The sequence below is a fragment of the Sphaerodactylus townsendi genome, linkage group LG02, assembly GCF_021028975.2.
Source record: "Sphaerodactylus townsendi isolate TG3544 linkage group LG02, MPM_Stown_v2.3, whole genome shotgun sequence".
NCBI classification, from domain to species: domain Eukaryota; kingdom Metazoa; phylum Chordata; class Lepidosauria; order Squamata; family Sphaerodactylidae; genus Sphaerodactylus; species Sphaerodactylus townsendi.
The window spans coordinates 89431341-89447336 of NC_059426.1; the positions used below are offsets into that span (position 1 = coordinate 89431341).

General features: G+C 42.8%; 1 protein-coding gene across 4 annotated transcripts in view; it reads right to left on the minus strand.

Moving 5' to 3' along the window:
- Window positions 1–15996, minus strand: part of SBF2 (SET binding factor 2) — a 271896-nt gene that overhangs the window by 135072 nt on the left and 120828 nt on the right. For 3 of the 4 annotated variants that reach the window (XM_048486741.1, XM_048486740.1, XM_048486739.1), the window contains exons 4-6: window positions 5924–6037; window positions 2752–2862; window positions 1017–1122 (exon numbers count right to left, since the gene is read on the minus strand). In XM_048486741.1, the coding sequence (XP_048342698.1) occupies window positions 1017–1122; window positions 2752–2862; window positions 5924–6037 (331 nt within the window). Of the gene's footprint in view, window positions 1–1016; window positions 1123–2751; window positions 2863–5923; window positions 6054–15996 lie in introns of all 4 variants that reach the window. The other variant, XM_048486743.1, reaches the window with a different exon arrangement.

The following is a 15996-nucleotide window of genomic DNA, read 5'->3' on the forward strand; positions in this document are numbered from 1 at the left end:
TTATACGCGAGTCACCCATTTTCTATTACTCACAAGGAGGCTGGGGCCGGGGCCAGGACCACCTCCCTGCCCCCTGGAAGCCTTGTTGCTGCTTTCATCTAGGGTGAAGGGGGAACCCCGAGGCACCCTAGCTGGCTGGGCTTCACTCCCCCTGATGTCACTGCTCAAATAAGGAGCTCCCTCTGCCTGCCAGCTGGCTTTGTAAAACCCAGCTGGCAGGCAGAGGGAGCTCCTTATTTGAGCAGTGACTTCCCCTGATGTCACTGCCCAAATAAGGAGCTCCCTCTGCCTCCCGGCTTCCCACCCTTGGCTTATACCCGAGTCAATGAGTTTTCCCAGGTTTGGGCAGTAAAATTAGGTGCCTCAGCTTATACACAGGTCGGCTTATACACGACTATATACGGTATGTGGATTAGGAGGGATCTTTTGTCCTGCTGCCTTTTAAAAATTCTCCACACTGGAGCTGCAACCCTGTCTCATCACTCTCAATAAGAGATTATGTGGATGGAATGAGAGAGAATGCACTATCTACAGCTGGATGCAGCCAAAAGAGCAATATTTTTGACTGCTCTAAGCTGTCTTCACTGTGTGCAGGAAGCTGAGCGGTACTATTTCTGAACAAATAAGGATTTCTGCTTTCAGATGTCATGACAAACCACAGTTAATACAGCACCCATCAAAACTCCAGTTTGCTGAGCAGCCAGTATTCAGACTGCATACTAAATCAAGATTAAACCAAACCATAGTTTATGAACTAATGATATTTGAATGCAACCAAAGTGCAAGGCACAAGGTCATCCAGTGAGCATCATGGCAAAGTAGGAAATTGAAACTCAGTGTCCCCGATCCTAGGTTGACACTAATCACTACATTACCCTAGTGTCTCCTAAACATGTATATTTGTTTAGGAGAAACAGAAGAGGACACTTTGATATTTATAAAACTATGAGTCTATATATTTGTGCAGGCATTTCATAAATTTACACAACAATATAACAGTCCAAAAACTGACATACCCAATTGTTGAAACAGCAGAGCCACGCTAGTCCCTGTAACAGGAAGACTATCATGTAAAGGTGTTTGTATCAACTGTCTGTCTCCTGCTCCCAGAGAAAATAGCTTCTGTAGAGAAACATTTTAATACATCATTTATTGTTTATGCAATATAGAGTTTTGAATATTGTCAGATACAGATTACATTGGACTATTTACCTGTTTGAATAGTACACTTTATGTTCCATTCACAAAATAATTTATGACAAACATAAATTAAATACTTGCAGCTAGATTCACCTCCTGAACAAATGCTTGCCCTTGTCTCAGATGCCCAGAATTGTGTAAAAGACCCCCTCCCAAGTTCTCGATGCATGGGGCGGGGGAGGGGGGGAACCTAAAGAGAATCAGAGTCTTGCAATTTTCACTTGGATTCCAGCAAAGTTAATAGCAATGTTGATATCAATTTTCTCCAACTTTGCCATCCATCTCCCAAGTACTCATAAATTCCAGAGTAACTTTTAAGGACTGTTCTCAAACATCCATTCTTTATTAATTGGCTTCCAGTAAAAACCCATTTAAGGTCATATACATTTCAGTCATTAATTTCTCACTTCCTGCTATGCATGTCTCCTTTTTAGAAGGGAAGGAAGGAACATTATGGGATGATGATTACCATCATTAAACTTTGGGACTCCTATGCAAAACTGATGTAAAGACTAACAAAAAACCATCATCAGGATGGGGAGGGGAAAAAAGAGTAGTAATTTTAGCTGGATAGCAGTGAGGCTATTAGTATCTCCAAGACACTTACATCTGAAGAAGGCTAACCTCTCAATATGCAGCAAAAACTTAGTGTATACACCAGTATTTTAAGAAGGCTCTGTTTAAGAGGCTTGGAACACAAAATGAAAAATAATGACAATGAAATTGCTCATCCCAGAAGGAAAATCTGGCAGTCCCAAGAGAACGGGAATGAGAACAAGTAGAGGGACAAAAAGGAATTTTAGCTTGCACCTTAAGTATTTAGATGACTGTCCAGTTAAAATAGTAGGACTGACAAATTAGAAGGCAATAAAGGAAGGGGTTAGGTAGGAGTTGAAGTAGACTGAGTGCCTGACACGTTTCCATCTTGGCAATAAGCTCCAGCTCCTGTCAACAGAACATGTTCAAAGCAATGAGGGGGAGATAAGTAAATTTACTATGTTATCTGACTGCCAGATTGATGGCATCTTCTGTCACAGTCAAAATAGAATAATCCAGATTTAGTAATGTGATTTAGGCACAGGTATTTAATCATATGTTCCAAATAACCAATATGCAACACAGCATTAACATCGCAATTTTCATAAATCCCTAGCTTCATTCTTTTTGCACTACAAATAAGAATGTAAAAATACTACAGGAAAACCAGAAATACAAAAAATTGAACTACATCTACCGGAATTCAAGGATGCAATAAAAGCAACCATACCATATGCAAACCAAAAATTAAAAATTAAAAGCACTAGTAATAAGAAGTCTGAACTCCGAAAAGTTCCTGAGTTGATACTGTGCCTCATAAAGGCAACTGCAGTGACAAATTAACACTTTGACCTTATTGTAGAAAGGAATGTTTGCTGCCTCTAGAAGAAGGGCCACTGGGACATACTCAACTGAACTATGGTCTTTTATTAAATCAAAATATTTGAAGAATTTATGTTTTGCTTTCTTCATAAATTAAATTAACTGGATAAATATCCTCCCACTCCGATTTACCTGTGACCCTCCAGCAGCAGGGACAAAGCATGAACAAATATTTGCAATGGGGCTTTCCAGTGAGACATTCAGGTTGTCCACGTAGACAGTGTAGACCAGGCCAAGACAAGCCTATAACATTAAATAAAAAACATATAATCACAACTGAGGAAACTAAACACACATTTGTAGTATAAGAATCACAATTTAAAGGTATTTACGAATGTCATAGAAAGATAATTCTTTTTGATGAAAAATAATGGTCAAATCTCAAGCTTTCCTTGAGTTCAAACAGAGGCATAGCTAGAAAAAATGGAGCCCAGGGCAAAATCTGAGTTTTGCCACCCCCACCCCACCCCCATGTAGAAAACCGCTCTCCCCAACCATGACCAAATAACTATTTTTTGCACCAGGTCATTTCAAAGTCGATATCACATTATGGAACATGCCCCAAATCACAAATCTGAACTCAGCAATGATCCTGTGATCCACAGGTAGGGAGGTATGCTGTGGATGGGGGGGGGGGGAGGCTGGGAGCACTTGCTCTGCCCATGGATCCTGTAATCCATGGGCAGAGGAGGCTAGAGCACTACTCTCCCTCTGAGATGGTCCCTCTTAGAGGGAGAGGGGTGATGAAGTCTCCAGACTCAGAGTTTTGGGGTTTTTTTAGGCTGAGAAAGGGATCCTTTCTCAGCTTAAAAAAAAAAGTGTTGAGCGCCAAAGGCTTCAGTGCCCCTCTCCTTCTGAGAGGGAGAGGGGCACTGCAGCCTCCAGCCTGGGCATTTGGGGGGTTTTTTTAAGCCAAGAAAGGGACCCTTTTTCAGCTTTTTTAAAAAAGTGCTGAGGCTAGAGGCTTCAGCGTCCCTCTCCCTCTGAGAGAGACCTCTGAGAGGGCGTGGGGCACTGCAGCCTCCAGCCCGGGCATTTGGGGGTTTTTTTAAGCCAAGAAAGGGAACCTTTCTCAGCTAAAAAAAAAAAAGTGCGAAGGCTGAAGACTTCAGCGCCCCTCGCCTTCTGAGAGGGAGAGGGGCACTGCAGCCTCCAGCCTCGGAGTTTGGGGGTTTTTTTAAGACGATAAATGGAGCCTTTCTCAGCTAAAAAAACAACTGAGCACCAAGGCTGGAGGCTTCAGCATCCCTCTCCCTCTGAGAGGGAGGGGTGCTGTAGCCTCCAGCCTCGGAGTTTTGGGAGGTTTTTTAAGCTAAGAAAGGGACCCTTTCTCAGCTTAAAAAAAGCAGCAAAGCTGGAGGTTCAATGCCCCTCCCTCTCAGAGGGAGAAGGGAACTGCAGCATCCATCCTTCACACTCGGCTGGAGGTCAGTGGGCTTGGTCCCGGGCGGCGTACACAGGTCGCGATGAAAGTCAGCCTCGCCACTCCTCCTTCCTGGAAGTGTGGGGGCGATTTTTCCACCCCCACATGACTCCATGGGGGCCGCCCAGGATGTTTGTCCCCAGATGTCCCCATGGCAGCTCCACCACTGAGTTCAAATTCTATAGTTTTAATAGCATTTTATGTGTGCACACATATATGCATATGTCCCTCCTTGCTGAATGCCTGAGGTTTCCCCCTCTTGCTAAGTGCCTCCCAAATGAAATCCTGCTGCCTTTTCCTCACTGTAGTCACTGTGAACCAAGCCCATCCCACTCTGCATAGCTTGCCTCTTTAGTGCCTTGCAAAATCAGGATAGAAGCCTTTTAATTTGGTAATAATAGCAGGATCCTAGCCATCATTGGAAATAGACCACTGCACTGAAAACTTTTTGTTCCCCTATTTTACAGTTGCAGTGGAAAAGACCAGCAGGAAAACCAGGTTCAATTCCCCACTTGCCACACAAAGCCTGTTGGGTGACCTTGGGGTAGTCACAGTTCTCTCTGTACATTTAGCCCACAAAGAGGCAGGCAGTGGCAAACTACTTGTTGCCACAAGTTGGCTGTGACTTGATGGTACACATACACACACATTTTGTTTTTCGAAATAAAGGGCTGGCAGTGGTGGTGGTGGGGAGCTTATCTAATTCCTAGCTCCTTACTCATCTTCATTCCCAAGCCAGCTGATGCTTTGGTACCATTGCATCATTGCATTCTTACAATTGAAACTTGCTTAACATAGTAAATGTCTGGTTGTGGTACAATGGCAGCAGTCTGCTTTAGCCAGTGTGGTGCAGGGGTTAAGAGCAAGTGGACTCTCATCTGGGAAACTGGGCTTGATTCCCCACTCTCCACATGAGAAGTGGACTTTAATCTGGTGAGCCGGATTGATTTGCCAACTCCTACATTCCTGCTGGGTAACCGTGGGTACTCACAGTTTGTTCAGAACTCTCTCAGCCCCACCTACCTTACAAGGTGTCTGTTGTGGGGAAAAGAAGGGAAAGGAATTTATAAGTGGCTTTGAGTCTCCCTTACTGAGAGAAAGGTGGGGTATAAATCCAAGCTCCTCCTCCTCCTCCTCTTCTTAGCTACATACGTGACAATTCTATGAAGCCAATTTAGACTAAGGCAATATTTCTGGCCCAGGTTAGGAATGTGAACAGTTTCATCCTCTTTTGCAGAGTACCTCGAATGCTTATCACAAGGAGAAATGGTTTTCATGGCTGCTGAGAGTTCTTACAAAAAGCCTTCCTGTGTCTTTTCAGTCCTATGTTTTATTGGGAATGAGTCATCGGAAGAGTAGCTGCCTGGGAAAGAATGAAGCAAGTTCTTCCTGCTTTTCCTAATATTACTTTTCTTAATATTATATTCTATTACTCCAGATCAGCGATATTATTGCTAGATCAAATCTGCAATTCTTCCTCTCTCTACCCTTTATGCAACAGGTCCTCTCAGCACTGATGTTCACTCACACACTTCAGAATCTAGAGGAGAAACTCAATATTACATTTGTGAAATTCATTGTATTTTATAAGCAAATAAAATTAATTTACCTTGACTAAAATGCTAGGAACTGCTCTGAAACTTTTACTTGTGCATTTAGCTGAGGACAGTGATGACTTCTTCTGTGGCTGATGTGCTTTTGAGAATATGTGACCAGTAGGGGAAATGTTGGTGTGCAAATTATATAGGCTAATTCTATTTGTGGTAATCTAAATCCTTGTAACAGTGTACAAAAGTTTTAAATAATGCCTATCAGTATTCCCCAGTGAAAATGAACAATTTGTACATTGCCATGCATTATGAACAATGAGGTGCTTTTTACCCTGAAGATTTCTGGATAATCTAATCTGGATACCAACACCAGGCTTTTGGGAGCAAATACTTCTGCTGGCTGAATCAAACCAGAATCTTCCTCTCCTTCAGTTTCTCTTGTCCCCTTGAAAACAGACACACTTCATTCAATAAAGAAAAAAACATTACTTTTGGGAAAGTATAGTATTTTCAGTTTAGATTTTATTACAATCCACAGGCAATTCAGAAGCAGAATTTTTAAAAATAAAATTAATTATCAACATAAAAACCTCAGAAAACATAATTCATTTTAAAACAAATAATTGTTAATGATTAGAATCTATTATACATGAGACTTGGCCAATATTTTTATTACAGCGAACCGATACAGCCATTCTTTGGCCAACCCCACCTGTACGATTTTGAGACTCTTCTGCCCAGAGAACATTTTCTTATCAACCAACACAGGTTTCAATAAATCAAAGCATACCTGTACATAAATCTACAATGGAAAAACACATGAGCCAGTGTTTCAGTCTGGTTACCAGAACAAGGACAGAAACTATGGCCCTTTCCGCACGGGCCATAAACGGTGGCTTGGGGACGGCAAAAACGCTGTCCCCAGGCCGCCATTCACACAGGGGGCGCAGCTGCGTCGCAGCCGCGCTGCCCTTGCGCCGGCCGCCCGTCCCCACGCTGGCGTTTCCCGAGTGCGCTCGGAAGCGCACTTGTTGAGGAAACGCCGGCTGGAAGCCGCTGCCATGCGAACGGCAGCGGCTTCCCAGCGCTTCCCCCCCTCGCTCCCTGTACTTACTTTGAATCCTCGGCGGCGTCGCCCGAGGAGCCTGGGGACACGCCTCTCTGCCCTGCGCCGCTGGAGCAGGCGGCCCAGAACCAGGGTTAGCGTGTCCCCAGGCCTCGGCGACACGCCGGAGGTCTGACACGCCGGGTCGCCGAGGCGGCTCAGCGCCGCTGCCCGACTCTTTCTAGGACCATCCGCGCGGACGGTCTAAGCGTCGGGTCGGTGTCGATTAATGCCCGACCCGGGCCTTCCACGATTCGTCGCATGGAAACGGCCTATGATTAAATGGAGTGCTATTGAATCTTGATATCAAGAGTCCAGATGTTGGCATATTAAATCTAGCTTAGTGCATGGTGATATCTTTGATATCTTGCATGGTGATATCTTTGAACAGTTAGTATCGATAGATAACATGCATATTGCTGTGGGGTTATTGAAGCTAAGCTGACAAGCAGGAGAGAACACACACTGCAGGCTTTAGCCAAAGTTTCTTAAAAGTAAATAACGTTTTCATGATTTTTTAATTAATTTCAGTGTTTAATATCCCAAGATACGCTACGATCAGAAAAAACCTACAATAATGTTTAATGGAAACTTTACATTTTGGAACAAAAAATAGAATTTATTGCTCATTGTCCACAAGAGTATTACAATAAGCAAATAAATAAACATGGCACCTGCATAGAAGTACAGAACATCTACAGATAACACAACAGATAACACTAGTTAGATTACTAATCATTTAGTTAATGCAATTAGAACTTTGCACTGGAACAGACAGCATGGCTGTTTTGAACAATTTTGTTCAAAGTTTCAATACACCGCATTGTCAGTTATGAATAAAACCCATGAATGGATGTTGCATCGTGTGTCTGTCTCTGTGTGTGGGTGTTGTGTTGTGTTATGGTGGATTTCAAACACCCGATCCAAAGCCCCATGCAGAATTCCATCAGGAATCATATCTTTCATGCATACAATAGAACACACTATTCAGAGAAAAGCTGCTCCATGTCCTCTAGTTGGCTGAACCCTCTATCCTCCCCCAATCTAGCTATTGCCTCCCTGGGGCGCTGAGCAGGATCCAATAACTGTGGATGTATGGTCCAACAGAAGTGTTAGTTTCACCTATCACCTGGGTTAAACAATTTCCTCTTTGGCCTATTGCTCTTTTCCATTCAAAATTATCGTTTCTAGCACAAGGAAACATAAAACATTAACTACAAGTTCTTAGAAGCTTAGAAGTGACAGTATTTTCCAGGTATATCTCCTGCAGCTATCTTATTCTGAAAGGAGATTATCCATCAGAAAGAGTCTTAAACTAGCAAATTTGGAACAACCTTTTCAACCACTACTGCATTGGAGGACAACTGTTCTCTACAGCGTTTTCTGGTAAAGTGGAGAAGAAAGACAAGGCTGCCTGTTGATTGGGTGGACAATTCAATGAGTGGAAGCCATTCAATTGACATTCTTTGTGCGAACAGTAAACACTGTTTCTCTGGTGGCTTTCAACTTTACGGCTTGTTAGTGAGCTGCTGGTTTTACAGAAGAGAAAGAGGAAAGCTAGAAAGATCAGACACAACCTAAACAACATATAACTCTAACTTCACTTCAGTGAGTAATTTACCATGCCTACCAATTGCCACATCAATTTATCAAATAGAACACATCTTAATATCTAAAGCTATCTTATGGGGAAACAGTTTTTAAAATATTGAAGGCATTATTTTCTATTTCTTAATGAAATGTAGGGAGGAAAGGAAAACCCGTATTTCTTTGCCAGTGGTTTGACTCTACACAAAGGAATGTGAACACCTTTGCAGTGCTAGAGAGAAACCAGGTCCTCCTTGCGTCCTTCAATGAAAATTCCAGCAGATGACACTGCTCTTTTCCCCATTTCTCTTAGTTTTTTTTTCTACACATAGGCCCCTTCTGCACATGCAGAATAATCCACTTTCAATCCACTTTCACAATTGTTTGCAAGTGGATTTTGCTATTCCGCGCAGTAAAATCCAGCTGCAAAGTGCATTGGAAGTGGGTTGAAAGTGCATTATTCTTCATGTGCGGAAGGGGCCATAGACACTGTAAGATACCTAGGACTACCTGGAATTATTTTCTTTTTTTAAAAGATCCATTTTCCTCAACCGGAAAAACCAAAAATGACTTTGGAATTCTATTGAGCCAGCTTCCACAACTGAATCATGGTTCCTTCCCCTTGAACTGTTCATCAACTTGAGTTCTGCTCCATTTACTTATTTATTTAATATAATTATATACTTGTTTTTCTCCCATATATCTTGGGACTCAAGGCAAGAGAAAACATACAAAAAACAATTCAGGAAAACCAGCAGTAAAAACAACACATTAAAAACAAAATAACTTATGCCAGGTTACCTTGGTGCTACAAGTTGGTCCAAACTTTTCAGATCTCAGATGCTAAGCAGGGTGGGTCCCAGTTGGTACTTAGATGGGAGAGAACCAAGGAAGACCAGGGTTGCAAGCAATGGCAACCCACCTCTCTTGCCTTAAAACCCCTAGTGATAAATTGGTTATGACTTGATGGCACTTTCCACCACCAACAACCAGCTAATCACCAAAAACTCTTCACAACAGCTCTGTTTTGCTGTAAGGCTGGAAGGATAGGAGGTCTCTGGCCATTTATTTCAGAGGTACAGGGCTCCCACAGAAAAAGCCAGAACCCAGACCATGGAAGATCGTGCCTTAGAAAATGGAATTGAGAGGCTGACAATAGACCTTGCAGATACACAAACCATTATCATATAAACATAAATCAATCTTATGTACACTAATCTTCCATGGGCTAGAGGAGACAGTTTCACAGTGTGTTTCCAAGGCCAACTACAGATATGAATTTCAGGATCACAAGAAACCTGCGTGACACAAGAACAGAAAGTTTCAATTGATAGCCAGCAGGAACTAAACTGTCTGAGAATTCTTCTGCACCGACATACAGTGAAATCCTTTGTAGAGTAATGCCAGTCTAAGCCAACTGAAGTGAATAGGCTAGACTGGAGTAACTCTCCTTAGGACTGCCCTGAAAGTCATGTAAGTATAATAAACATTGCTGTATACTTCCACAATAACCCATCATCTTGTTTTCTAGATTCATGGGCGACATCAGATTTGACACTCTTCAGCAAAGAAAAAGTTTCATCCAGGTTGAAATATGCAGCTTTATCATGTGTTAGCAAATACTGTTTTATAAAAGGCTAGCCATGGTGGCAACAACTCACTTCCAGACAATTCCCCCCCCACACACACACACACAGAGTTTGGGGGTGGGGCTTACACAGAACAAGTAAAAAAAACAACACAAACAAAACAATGGAATGCAGTAGTTACTAACTCTCTCATGCACTCACCCTTCTCCCCCAGTGCTGAATAATTACATTCACTGTACTGTCTGCAGCTGCCTGAGAAGGAGAAGGAGCAAGCATCAGCAGCTCCTTGTGGGAAGGTTGAGACTTCCTGACAGTTAGAGCAATTCTTCAGTAAAATCGAAAACACAGTGTGTTCACTATAATTGTCTTATGTGATTTCCTAACAAGACCATTCTAGATCCCTGCATAAATCAAAAATGCACTTTATAGAGGTCACTTCTCCACAGCTAACTTTTGTTGTTCACTTTAATAGATTGTGCAAACATTATACTACTGGATTTATAGACTCTCTTGTTTATGTTGAAAGTATATCTACTCCTGATGGGCAGATGCCTGTTATCTGAATATATTTGCTCTGGACAACTTGTCTGTTGTTCTATTCCTATTGTTATTTTAAAACTACATGCGTACCTAGAGATCAGGAAGACAACTTTTTTTTGAAGCCTGAATAACAGAACAACACATTTAAGAAGCACAACAGTTGCAATGTGTTAAATATTATTAATTCTTTAAGGCACAGTTACTGAACATTTGATAGTACAGATTTTTTTAAAATGTTATTAAAACATATTTTGGAATATAAAGACAACAATAATTTAAAAATTCCCACAAGCACAAACTGCTAAGCAAGTTACTTTCTCAGCAGCAGTGGTGTAGTGGTTAAGAGCAGGTGCATTCTAATCTGGAGGAACCGGGTTTGATTCCCCGCTCTGCTGCTTGAGCTGTGGAGGCTTATCTGGAGAATTCAGATTAGCCTGTGTACTCCCACACACGCCAGTTGGATGACCTTGGGCTAGTCACAGCTTTTCAGAGCTCTTTCAGCCCCACCCACTTCACAGTGTGTTTGTTGTGAGGGGGGAAGGGCAAGGAGATTGTAAGCCCCTTTGCGTCTCCTACAGGAGAGAAAGGGAGGATATAAATCCAAACTTCTCCTCCTCCTCCTCTTTTATCATGAGACTTATGAAGCCATAAGTAAGAAATCTAACTGCAGGAAACCTAAAGCATTACAATTCATATAGGAAACTAGCGTGGCCCGGCCACGCATTGCTGTGGCAATTGTCCTTCTCATCACAGTCTGCAACCCACACAGATGTCCATGCAGGTCCATTGATCTGCAACACAGCCTTTTGGGGTGGTGAAATGGAATCCCTCTTTCCCTTACACGGGTATCTAAAAGTCTCATTGCAGTGGAGAATTTTGAAGGTACCTGGCCCAGATAGTATGAGAGGTGCTTGCTATACACTTCAGAGGTGTTCATGTGACTGAGTTAGTTTTCCTTGATTCCGCAATAGAATGTCTTGATAGTGTGGCCATGAGTCCCTGCTATTTCTATTTTTAAAGTGCTGTGCCTCCATCCTTGAGATCCAGGCAGGAATTTTAGCCCCATCCACCTCACAGGGTACTCCCACACACGCCAGTTGGATGACCTTGGGCTAGTCACAGCTTTTCAGAGCTCTTTCAGCCCCACCCACCTCACAGGGTGTTTGTGGTGAGGGGGGGGGGGAGATTGTAAGCCCCTTTGAGTCTCCTACAGGAGAGAAAGGGGGGAAATAACTCCAAACTGTTCTTCTTGTTCTTCTCTGGTGGTGTTGGAATGTGAAGTAGGTCGTAGTGAAGGATCTGAGGAGGAGGTGAATGTGTCTTGACAGAGTGGGTGGTTTGTATGTGAAGTGGTGTTGCTGGTGGAGAGGTGTGTGTGTGTCAGGGCCAGCTCATTTGCTGTTGGGTGTGAGAAGTGAGTAAGTGAAGGCAGAGAGCTGTGGTGAAAATGGGTGAGGAAGTGGTTATGTGATGGGTGAATGTGAGGGAGGGCAGAGTGAAGTATGTGTGGATGAGGTGGTTGTGTGTGAGAGTATTAGTTCTGTGTGGTAGTCATGAGTGAGGCAGAGAGTGAAGGTTAACTGCAAGAAGTGAGTTAGTGAAGGCAGAGAGCTGTGGAGAGTGTGGGTGAGGAAGTGGTTATGTGATGGGTGAATGTGAGGGAGGGCCGAGTGAAGTGTGTGAGGATGAGGTGGATGTTTGTGAGAGGATTTGTGTTGTGTGAGACAGAGAGTGAAGGGTACCTGCGTGAGAAGGGGGGACACCCCCCTTCACGTCTCACACACAAACGGGTGTGCTTTGATGAAAGAGAGGGGGTGGCAGGTGGGCAGCTGGAGTCGCTTTGGTGGCGTGAGGGAAACCTGGAGTTGGCTCGTGGAATGCGAATGGTGAGCACAGCGCGCAGAGGCACTCCGATGTGGGTGCTGGCGGCGAGCAAATGAGGCGGGAAGGTTGCTGAGGGAGCGAAAGTTAGTCACAGTGGGCGGGGTGGAGTCCCGGTGAGCATTTGAGTCTGCGTGGTGTTTGAGGGCACGGGAAAGTAAGAGTTGGGGGGAGGGGGTTGCAGGCACTCAGTAGGATTGGATTGGCATGTGAGGGGGTGATTGGTCATTTGCGCTAGGGGCCATGCACAGCTGGAGAAGGGGTGTGGACGGCTTGGCTGATTCCAGTGACAGGCGAGTATGCGGCAGTGAGGGTGTTGGGGACCTGCACAGTAGGGGGAGGTGGACGCGGCAGCCAGTAGAATCCGGCAGCGGCAGCTGAACGGTGCGTTCGGAGAGGCTGCAGAAGAGGTTTTCCTGGCACTGAAGAAGATGTTTTCCTGACACAGGAGGGGTGCCTGAGTCTCCGAAGTGGCTTAAAACACGCTCGCTTGGCTGAGAAATGTGCCTGGGAAGTTTCAGGGGAGTGCGCCCAGTAGTTCCCTGAGTTAGAGCATCAGGGACAAACACACATTTAGATTTATATATATATAGATGTTCATAGTCTTTTTTCACATTCCAGTATGTTCAATCACGTTAACTGATGAAACATTACAGTGTTTATATGCTTGTCTTAGAACTCTCCTGCTCAAAATACGAAATCTACACTGAAAAAACCCTTAAAAACGGTGTTGCCTCATAAAATGCTAAACTGCAGTAAAGAAACAGGTCATATGGATTAATTTCATGATACTATTACTCAGCACACTGCAGAATCAATTACAGAAGTCCATATATGGTAGTTGAAGCAAGCATTATTCGTTCACAAAGATAATAGCCACAATCAAAGCCAAAGGATGATACATGTTCTTTCATCTACATTCTTAACATTCCTGAACAAGTTCATTAAGTGACACAATAAACTGGAGACCGCGTTCTGAATTTCCGGTTCATTACGAACTCCATTGACTTGGCCAACTGATTTCCTCATGTCACTTCACAACACCATCACTCATGTCAATGATTTCTTCACAGCAACATTTTTAATGCTGAGCCACTGTACTAACAACTTTATACAACTACCATCAACAAAGTTGCAAATACTTCTGAACTAAGAAAAAGGGCAGGTTAGGCAGATCTCTTACTTTCTGCTTCACAGAACCCAGAGTACTGGACACAGAAAAATGGCAACTCCTTTCACTTCTGCTTCCAAGTAATATTCTACAGATTTGGATTCAAGAGAAAATTTGGAGATTACCTGGAATTTCATAGAATAATTTCATGAGAAAATATAATCAAATCTCTATCCAGGAAAACTATGGTCCAGTTGTGCAGTGCTGACTGCTGGGTCAGGCCCAGTTGCATGCTGGGGAACCCGAAAGGAGAGGGCATTGCATTTTCCCCAGTATCCCCTCCCCCACCTCTCACTGTCCTCTTTCCCTTTCTTGGTAACTCAACTTCCCCAATATTCTAAATTTTCCCTGCTTCGTTCTCTGTTTCCCACAGATGAACCAACCTATCTTTTATCTGGACTCCATCTTCAGTTAAAATTATTTCATTTATACTTTGCCTTTCTCCCAGAGGAATCCAAAGCAGCTTTTTCATTTTATCTCCACAACATCCCTGTAAAATAGGTCTTCTTGAGCATATATGACTGGCCCTGATCACCCAGCAGACTTCCATGATAGAGTCTCCCAAATCCTAAACTGAAACTCTAACCTCAACACTATTCTGGCTTTTATGTAGAACAGCAGCAAGAAATAGGGCGTGAGTGAATAATGCAAGTTGCACTGTGGTTGCTGGTGGTTGTAGCAATTATGAGTTCTCCCTCAAAGGCCAAAACAGTCCAGGACAGGGCCTCCTAACAGAAATCAAGGCTTTAACTGGTACTATTGTGTGGTTACCCACTAAAGGCATTCATTTCTTAAAGCTACAGGTGCTGCTTCTATTATTGGGGGGATATTAATGCCCTCTATTTTTATATTTTTTTAGATTACAGATTTTTCTGTAAATCTGGGCCTGTGTGTGTGTGGCTCCAGTCTCTAGATTTAAGTTTCTACAGATCTGGTCATGTTGAACATTAGATATATTGATTTTAATTTTAAAAATAAGAAATTTCATTTTTTATTCTAAATTATTATTCTTAGCATTAAATGAAAAATTTTCAGCAGAGGATAAAAGATACTGCCATCTACTGGACTACTGAATATGAATTCATAATCTTATAAGAATACCTTACCATCTAAGGTAGGAAACACTTCAGTTCTATAAGCAAATATTTCTCAGTGATATGGGTAAACTTAATTATTTCAGCCCTACCGATGCTTTCACGTGTCTCTTGATGTATACTGAAGGCACAAAATCACAGCTAAAATGTAACTATACTATTTTCCTGTTTAGTGATTGACATTGAATCTTAAAAAAAACCCTTGTTCTTGCACTTACATCAGTGTGATATAGTGATTAAAAACAGTAAAGTCTAATCTGGAGAACTATTTGATTCTTCACTCCTCCACATGAAGCCTGCTGGGTGACCTTGGGCTAGTCACCATTCCCTCAGAACTCTCTCACACCCACCTACCTCACAAGATGTCTGTTATAGTCAGGAGAAAGGAAGATAATTCTTATCCATTTTGTGACTTCTTAAAAATGAAGAAAAGCAAGGTATAAAAACCAACTCTTCTTGATGTTGCTAGACATAGATTTTGCAACATCAGAAAGGATTTTGATGCTCTCGGAAATAAGCTGAAGGAACTGGTTGCACAGGTTGTCATTTCATCTCTATTTCCAGTTGAAGGACAAGGGCCCAGGCAGGAAAGAAGAATAGTGGAGGTGAATACCTGGCTTTGCAGATAGTTCCACCAGGAACGTTTTGGCTTCTTGGACCATGGTCTGCGGTTTCATGAAGAGGGACTACTGGCAAGGGATGGGTTACACCTCATGGCTGTAGGGAAGAGCATTTTTGCTAGGAAATTGACAAATGTCTCTACACTAATGCACAAAACATGGGTAATTAACAGGATGAACTGGAACTCTTAACATGGCATAATAAATATGATATAATAGGCATCACTGAAATATGGTGGGATGGATCTCATGACTGGAATGTAATAATTGAGGGGTACAACCTATTCCAGAGAAATAGATCAACTAGGAAAGGTGGTGGAGTAGCACTATATGTCAGGGATGATTACACCTCTGAGCAGGTCCATGACTTGAATCCTGGGAACCAGGTTGAGACCATCTGGGTAAAAATTAAGGGGGAGAAAAACAACAGTGATCTCATTGTGGGGGTCTATTACAGACCCAGAACAATATAACCACATGGTGTATATTAATATGAGATGTCAAATTGTCTAATTTTACAAGTTCATGATAACAGGAATTAGGATGTTTGTATTTTGCATATCAATTATAGAGCCCATTGCACAGCAAAAAGGAAATTACGTTGGCACAGAGGACATCACACTGATGAAGTTGAGAAAATGGAGGTTATGCGAGCCCGTTCTGTTGCTGTATTTTTGATCCTTGATGGCTGGAGTCTGCTGGAGTCTGCAAGGCAGAAACAACTATTGTGTTACTTACATGACTCTTATGAGGTTTGGGACTGTATTTTCCATGAGTGCCAGGGCAGGGTGACGACCCGCCAGCACTGAGAGACTTT